This window comes from Gallus gallus, chromosome 2, assembly GCF_016699485.2.
Source record: "Gallus gallus isolate bGalGal1 chromosome 2, bGalGal1.mat.broiler.GRCg7b, whole genome shotgun sequence".
Classification (NCBI taxonomy): Eukaryota; Metazoa; Chordata; class Aves; order Galliformes; family Phasianidae; genus Gallus; species Gallus gallus.
The window spans coordinates 67,355,781-67,364,155 of record NC_052533.1 but is presented as its reverse complement, the minus strand read 5'-3'; the positions used below and the strand labels follow the sequence as shown (position 1 = coordinate 67,364,155).

The following is an 8,375-nucleotide window of genomic DNA, read 5'->3' as shown; positions in this document are numbered from 1 at the left end:
CTCATGTTCCAAACAGAAATTTCTGCACATCATTTTGTATTTCAGAGTACAAAAGTAACTGTCGCTGTAATTAGAACGCTAGCTCCAGAGAAAGCTGCTGACCCAGTACACATAATCAGGTGTATGAAGTCCTTGGCCTCTTCAGAGCAGGTGGAAACAATGAAAAAACAACCTTGTCTCTGGAAAAGGGATTATTATGGGAATGTAATGCAATGAAAAGCTCAACAAGTCAGCCAAACAGCAAGATCCCAGGCAACAATGAGCAAAGATCCACTCAGACACAAAAATAGCATGTACAGAAATAAGAGAAGGAGGAGAGAGGGAGGGAGGGACGAGGAAGCTGCTTACCTTCAGAAGTCCTACAACAACCTCAGATAGATAGGAATCTTTAGATGGAGGCCTTTGCCTCCATTGCCAGGTCTTAAATGAGGTTTGAGAAGGGGTGCATCCTGGCTCCACCTCTTCCAGTCACTCAGCTGCATTGCTTGCACCTGGGCTGGCACTGCCTTCCCACCAGGTGCTCAATCACCGGTTCAAGCAACGACAGCATTTCCACTACAGTGAATCATTGGCTTCTCCTGCAAGTGTAATGGCTCCATCTGCTAGCACAGGGAATGAGGACTGAGTAACAACTTACATAAAATGGCAGTCACTGAGTTGGCATATTGGTACATGTTTCTGTGTTATTGGTGCCCCAGTTTCAAAGGCTGTGTTTTGTTTGTACACAAGTGGCAGACCACGCTTTGTAACAATCCAAAATTCAGAGAAATATATGCTCACTGTGATGTGATGAGTAAGGCAGACATATCAGTGCTTACATAACCTCTTTATGACAGTCCATTAATTTCAGCAATTTAAAAAATTAAAAAAAACCAACCATACTCTGCCATTTGGCCGCTATCTCTCTGAATCATACAATGTGAGTCGCTCTTCCTACAAAGTAAATATCATATCCTGGATAAGTAGGACAGCTGTGTTTGGGTTTTACATCCCCTTATCTTAGAGATAAATGCATATAGTGAGTTAACTCAGAGCATGTTCAGTAAGGTTTTCACTGTTGAATCTTTTTACATAATTATATGTGACCGCAAATCTAGTGAAGTACATAAACCAGATGAAAAATCTCAAATGTCTTGGAGGCATACATGTCTTCATTTTTCAATATGTTTTGACTAGATAGGAATATCGATGACCTGGATGAGGGGATAGAATGCACCCTTGGCAAGTTTGCTGATGATACAAAGCTGTGAGGTGTGGCTGATAGACTAGAAGGCCATTCAGCAAGACCCAAGCAGACTGGAGAGCTGGGCGGAGAGGAACCTGATGAGATTCAGCAAGGACAGGGGCAGAGTCCTATATATGAGAAGGAATAACTGCATGCACCAGTACAGGATGGGGGATGACTTGCTGCAGAGGAGCTTTGCAGAGAAGGACCTGGGTGTCCTGGTGGGCAACAGATTGGCCATGAGCCAGCAGCGTGCCCTTGTGGCCCAGAAGGCCAATGGGATCCTAGGGAGCATTAAGAGTGTGGCCAGCGGTCAAGGGAGGTGATCCTCCCCCTCTACTCTGCCCTCGTGAGGTCACATTTAGAATACTGTGTCCAGTTATGGGTTTCCCTGTTCAAAAAAGACTGGGAGTTACTGGAGAGTGAGTCCAGTAGAAGGCCACAGTCTTTTCATTTATCTTTATCATATTGAACCTGTCTAGCTTTTTCATGTCATCTTGTGGCACCAACTAAAGACAAGTTCCTATACATGTTCATTAAAATGCCCATACAAATCCTTACTTCTTAACAATGCGTAGCTCATTTTGAAAGTAATGCTTCCTATTTATTTCCACGGAAATTGCAATAGATACAAAGAGCACAATAACACTCATAGAGCAAATTCTCAGCTGAAAAACACTATTTTTCACCATAATCCAGCCCTCTGCAGAAGGAGGTTGAATAGTGTAGGTTGCATAGGAAAGGGGGAGCAAAGACCTTGATGTGAGCACTCGGGACAAAAAGCAAGCATAGGGACTGCTACTACTTTGTACTGCATCCACACCAGAACGGGCAAAAAAAGTGTCTCACCATGTTTCAGAAAGTGTAAACAGTTCATGGAAGATAGATTACTGTAAAGAGAGAAAACGTGCAGTATAAACGTGCAAATTTACTTCCCCCAAAGTACCACAGTTACAAACAAAAATCACAGAGTGATGGAGGGTGATGAAGGCCCAGGCTGGTGCATCTGTGTCTTTGTCTCTGCTCACCTCCTTCTACATGTCTAAAAGGTGCAGAGACAAACTCACAAAAGTAGATCCTGTCCTAAACCATCCCACTGTGACAAATGCAGGAACATATCAGAGGAAGGAGAACACACAGAAGTGTAAAGGATCAAAGTCAAACCCAATAGCAACACACAGCCATTTGATCTACTTTGGCTTAAATTCCATGTTTTAAAACTGAGAACAGCTTCATATGACTGCTGTCAGTCTGGGAGCCTCAGAATAAAAGCAGTTTCCAACAGAAGTAACCTTTGGTCCAGAAAAGACAGGAGAAAAAGCTTCTTCACGAACACTTAGCAAAGACATCTTGGATTGTGTATTGAAACACTTTCATCAAGGCCAAGATCCAGCAAAGTCTCTTGAAATGTAGGAGCTTCAACTGAGACTCCTCCTTGAGGAAAGGCAAAGTTTGCTTCCTGACTTGGAACCACATCATCAGGCCACGGATCTTCTGGTCAACAAAAACTGCTCTGAAATAAATCCATGTGCCCAGCTGTGGCGTTCCTCTTGATCTAAGCTCCATAAAGCACCAGATACTGCAAGAGACAAGAAATACCAGGCTGGTATTGCCTGGCTGCCTTAGATCCCACATACAGCACATACAGATGCAAAGAGCTCACTGTGGCTCCACAGCAAACCAGTTTTCATCCTTGGCCAAGTTGTTTTCCACAACATTCTTGTCTCAGTAAGCATTGCTGCACAAACCTTCTCTGGAACATGGTAACAGCAAGAATTACATTGCAATTATATGTAGTGCACCACATTTCAGCAGGAGGGTAGATTTACTCTTTCTCTGGAAAAAAATCTTTATTTACACACTGAATGACAATCTGAATGTCAATTTTTAGGAGCTGCCCAGTGGAAAACTCCAAATAACACGAGGCAACACTGACCATTCAGCGAATGTAGGAGAAATGAGAAACAATCCCGTATTATTCAGTGCAGTGAAAAGCTGTACCAAGTGCACCTCTAATAAACCTCCTGGCACCTCAGTCGGGATGCTTCCCAGTGATGGAAGTGTGCGGGGCATGTAGCAATGTAGTGTTAGTGTTAGATACGGCACAGATATTTCCTTGACACCTGTGTACTTACTGAACAAAACCAGCTGGGACTGCCCTGCAATCTCGCGTAGGTGGCCGTTTTCAGACAAGGCACACACACACATCCTACTCACTGGTGGCCAGTTAATTTCACAGCGCTTTGACAAGTGCAGACAGTTGCCCCAGTGGCTACTCAATAATGAAAACCTAATAGTAATTCTAGTTCCTTATTCTAGTCAAACGGGGTCCCCATTTGAGCTGCCCTGCCCAAGCTATTTAGCAGCCCTATGCTGTTTCTGCAGTGGCTGGCTTTGCAGAAGACCAGACCACTGCACGCTTAAGACTGAATGGAAAAAAATAAATGCTTCAATAAAAGAATGCTATCAATGTTGGGGACAGCGGCATGACCTTACGTTCCTCTGAAGTGAAAAGTTCACTCAACAGCGATGATGGATGAGGGTAACATAGAATCACAGAATCATTCAGGTTGGAAAACATCTCCAAGATCATCTAATGCAAGAGGCAGAGGGAAGCATGAGCTTTTATTGAATAATAAACCATCCTGCTGTACGAGTCTGGGGCTGCATGCCATGGCCAGAGCCACCTGATGGGGAGTGTGGGAAGACACGGCCCAGGCACCGGTGATTGGTGTGAAACACTGATGGAGAGCACACGAGAGGTGGGGGGGAATGGAGAGAGCAGCAGCGCTGGGGAAAGCCCAGGAATGTGTGCTGGGGCTGGAGTGCTGCTGGCACACGTGCAGCAGGTGAGGCCGGCTCATGGTGATGACCAAGCAATGGATGGTGGCATCGCTGTGGGACAGATGGTGATGTCCCCAGTGAAGGTGAGGAGCGGCAACACGGCCAAGCCGTGGTTTGTGACATCTGTGTGCGATGGATTGTGACTGCTTGGCCCACGCTGCTTTAACGCGGGCGCAGCAGCCCAGCCCGGCAGTTCGTGCCTGGCCTCCAACCGAGTGTGTGTGCGAGGACTGGAGTGTGGACGGGGCGAACTTTGGAGCTGGAACGCTCTCTGGGTGCTGCTAGCGCAGCTCTCAGCCGCCGCCTCAGAGCCACTTGTGCTGTACCCCGACCCTGCTGGCAGCAGGCAGCCGGGACATCGCGGAGAGGCGCGTGCAGCAGCGCAGGTAGGCAGCGTGGCAATGCCTCACGTCGGCAGCTGGGGGTGCTTCTTGAGGGACCCTCCCCAGGCCAGCCTATGCCCGTGGGGTTTCCTGTCATCTTCCAGCGTGACACCTGCTGTCACAGCATCTCAGCTGGGGAGCACACTGTCATCTCCTGCTCCCCAGTGCTCACCAGAACTGGTGGAAGCATGGAGGTGGCATTAGACACCCGCTGCCCCATAAGCCTGGAGAACAGAGACAGCGTGGCGTACACCGTGCCATGCTGCCACCAGCTTTGTTTCTACTGCGTCCAGTCACGGACTAGCAGCAGCCCCCAGTGTCTGCAGTGCAAACAGGGTGTGCAGTCCATCATCCACACGGCGCGTGCGGACAGTGACTGTGAGGAGATGGTCCTCAGGCCAGCCGCACTGGCATCCATTGCTGCATAATGAACCTGTCTAGCTTTGTCATGGCATCGTGTGGCATCAACTAATGACCAGCTGGTTACAGGTTACACATGCAGTAGAAATATGTGCAATTTTTATTTCCCCAAGTATATCTCCATTACAAAGAAAAATCACAGAATGACGTAGGGTGATGGAGGCCCAGCCTGGGGCCCCAGTACATGCAGCAATGGACAGCGAGGTCACCGACCAAGGGGTTGTGATGTCAGCAATGCAGATGACTGTGACCTCACTAGCCCTCACTGTACAGATTTGGGCTCTGGCAGAGGCCAGCGTGCACTCGTGCCTGGACTCCCGTTGAGCATAGCTGCGAGACTCGGAGCAGTGAGCGAGTTGGTTGAGTTGTGCTGTGGGGCTGCTGGCAGCAGTTCTTGGTGCCCACCCCACAGTACCACCAGCGTTTCCCCCAGCCCTGCCTGCCTCAGGCAGCTGGGGCCACACAGGGTGCACTTGTAGCAGCAGAGGTGAGTGGTGCAGGACATGGCCTCTGCAGCGGCTGGTGGGGAACAGGGACCGGGAGGGTTTGCTGCTGAGGGACCAGGATATCACAGCTGCCTGCCCATGGGACAGCGAGTGACCGTGGCCTCTCTCTCTCTTTGCAGTTCGTAACACCTTCTGCCTGCTGCAGTACCTGTGAGGGGAGCAGCTTCCCGACCTCAGCTCTCCCAGCCCACCACACAGCCCGGGGCCATGGATGTGGCATCCAACTGGACCTGCCCCATCTGCGGGCAAATTCGGGAGGATGTCGCCTATGTGACCCCCTGCAAACACCAGCTTTGCTACGGCTGTGCCATCTGGTGGGCAAACAAGAAGCCGAGTTGTGCCGTATGCGGGCACCAAATCACCACCATCCGATACTCGGAGAGGTCGGACGATGATTACCTCGAGTGTGCTGTCCCGCAGCCCACAGCACACTCTGAGGACAGCCTGCAGGACGAGCAGGGGCCTGCAGAGCCGGTGCTCATCCCACCTGAGCACAACTTCTCTGCCGAGGTCTGGGCTGCCTTCTTCAAAGACCATCAGGGAGACCTCGAGCCCCTGCTCCACTGGCTGCGGGAGGAGATCCAGGAGGCATCCAGCAGTGACTGGTGGGAGGTGGAAGTGGGACAGTGGACCACTGTCAACTTCCTCTGCGAGCACGGCCTGGACGAGGAGGCCTTGGTGCGGGAGCTGCAGCCGATCACCAACGGCGATGTGCTGCCCTTTGTAAGGCGGCTCATCAGCACCGCTGCAGCCCTGTACGGCCCAGCGATCCGCCGCCAGCTGGACCAGCAGGAAGGCCGTGCTGCAGGAGGGCGGGAGGACAGCCCCGCAGCCAGCCCCAGCACCACCACCTCCCATCGGGAGCCTCCTGCCTCGGTCCCAGACCGCTCCACCAGTCCCGCAGGGCCCAGCACCGAGGAGCTGCCCGGCAGCTATACTGGGGGACCCGGGCACCCCAGCACCACCACCGCGCCCTCAGCAGAGGAGCCGCAGGTGGAGCCATGGCAGGCGGTGGCAGCGGGCCCCTCCACCCAGGGCAGGGACCGCTCGTGTGGAGGGCCCCGGCGCCCCCCGAAGAGGAAGGCCCACAGCAGCCCCCAGGCCTCGCCCCCAAAAAGGCGGCCCCGGAGGCGGTGCTAGGCCAGCGCCACACTGCCATCAGAGCATGGCTCCAGCGGGCTGGGAGGCCAACATCTACCTCTCGGCCTGCTGGTCGCTGGCAAAATAAACAACAGTTAAAATAAAGAAGAAAATGTCTCTATGTTATTGATAAGGCTGTTGGCATTGCTGCCCCTTCCCATGCTGCTTTCTCCCTCTTCTGGTCCTGGGGGAGTGCGTAGAAATGCAACTTTATTTCCATCACCATGAATCTGCACTCATGACAGTGCTAACAAAACAAGCGAGGGCTTCAACAACTCACACACGGAACACATGTTACTCCAATAATCCCACCATCAGGACTAGTGGGGGGCAGGACAAATTCTTGCACCTGGGGTGGAACACCTCCAGGCCACACCACAGCCAGGGCCACCCAGCTGGACAGGACCCAGGAGTCCTGCCGGACACTTGGCTGAACTGGCAACGAGCGCTGCCTGCACAGCTGAGTGCTGTCCTGGGCTGCATGAGGTGCCAGCGTGCTGCCAGCATGCAAAGGGAGGTGATCCTGCCCCTCTGCTCAGCTCTGGGAGGCCGCAGCCAGAGCGCTGGGCCCAGCAATATGCTCCCCAGCGCAAGGGAGACCTGGCCTTGCTCCTCTGGCACAATTGCAGCCTTGGGATGTGCTAACTGTCCCTGTCCCAACTGCCCAGGGGTTGCTCGGCTTGGTGCTGAGTTTGGAGGTGTGTGGGGCTTGGTGTGAGGAGGAGGGCTTGTCCCCAGCCTCAGAGAGGAGCCAGTCCACCATGCACACGTGACACTCCCTTGTATGTTTCCAGCAGGGAAACAAAGCCAAATTCTCTCTTGTAAGAGCAGGCATTCAGCTCGTGTGGCTCAGCTTTTCAATTCAAAGCTCATGCTAAAACACAACTCAAAAAACATGAGGGTGCTTTACTGACAGGAATCTCCTTTCCCAAAGCACCACAGAATGGCCTGGGTTGAAAAAGGACCTCATCTATTTTCAACCCCCCTGCTATGTGCAGGGTCAACAACCTCCAGACCAGGCTGCCCAGAGCCACATCCAGCCTCGCCTTGAATGTCACCAGGGAAGGGGCATCCACAACCTCCTTAGGCAACCTGTTCCAGTGCGTCACCACCCTCTGAGTGAACAAATCCCACCTAATATCTAACCTAAACCTCCCTTGTCTCAGTTTAAAACCATTCCCCTTTGTCATATCACTATCCACCCATGTAAACAGTTGTTCCCCCTCCTGTTTATACGCTCATGACCAGCTTCTTGTTCACCAAGACCCCCAAGTCCTTCTCCACAAGGCTGCCCTCAATGAGTTCTTCCCTACAGTTTGTATAAATAGAGCAGATTGCCTCAGCCCAAGAGCAGCACCTTGCACTTGGCCTTGTTGAACCTCATTAGGTTTTCATGGGCCCACCTCTCCAGCCTGTCCAGCTCCCTCTGGATGGCTGTCCCTCCCCCTGAAGTATTGACAGCACTACACAGCTAGGTGTTGTCTGCATACACGCTGACGGTGCACTCAATGCCATCGCCTGTCACTGATAAAGATGCTGAAGATTGCCAGTCACAAGACTGACCACTGAGGTACACCGCTTGTGACCAGCCTCCACCCTGACACAGAACCACTGATCTCTACCCTTCGGCTGCAACCAGCTTACCAGTTCTTACTCCACTGAACAGTCCATCTTCCAAATCCATACCTCTCCAATTTAGAGAGAAGAAAAACCAACCAATTCAGGGATTTTCATGACTACCCTAGTTCCAAAAATTATTTACATTTGCCACAGAAAGTAGGCACGATCAAGTCAAAGGATCTCAGATGTTGAAAACCACACTGCTGTCATAAGAGTATTCAAACAACTGCATAGGCC

General features: G+C 51.4%; 1 protein-coding gene across 2 annotated transcripts; it reads left to right on the top strand.

Moving 5' to 3' along the window:
• The first annotated feature begins 4,344 nt into the window (after window positions 1-4,344).
• LOC121109598 lies at window positions 4,345-6,638 on the top strand. 2 transcript variants are annotated; one of them, XM_040692416.2, is made up of 2 exons: window positions 4,345-4,455; window positions 5,498-6,638. In XM_040692416.2, exon 2 carries the CDS (start codon window positions 5,586-5,588, stop codon window positions 6,516-6,518), a length of 933 nt encoding a protein of 310 aa, XP_040548350.1. In that variant the 5' UTR covers window positions 4,345-4,455; window positions 5,498-5,585; the 3' UTR covers window positions 6,519-6,638. The 2 variants fall into 2 exon arrangements, with proteins under 2 accessions (XP_040548350.1, XP_040548349.1); XM_040692415.1 differs by lacking the exon at window positions 4,345-4,455 and adding an exon at window positions 4,869-5,359 and having other exon boundaries at window positions 5,498-6,637.
• The last annotated feature ends 1,737 nt before the right edge of the window (window positions 6,639-8,375 follow it).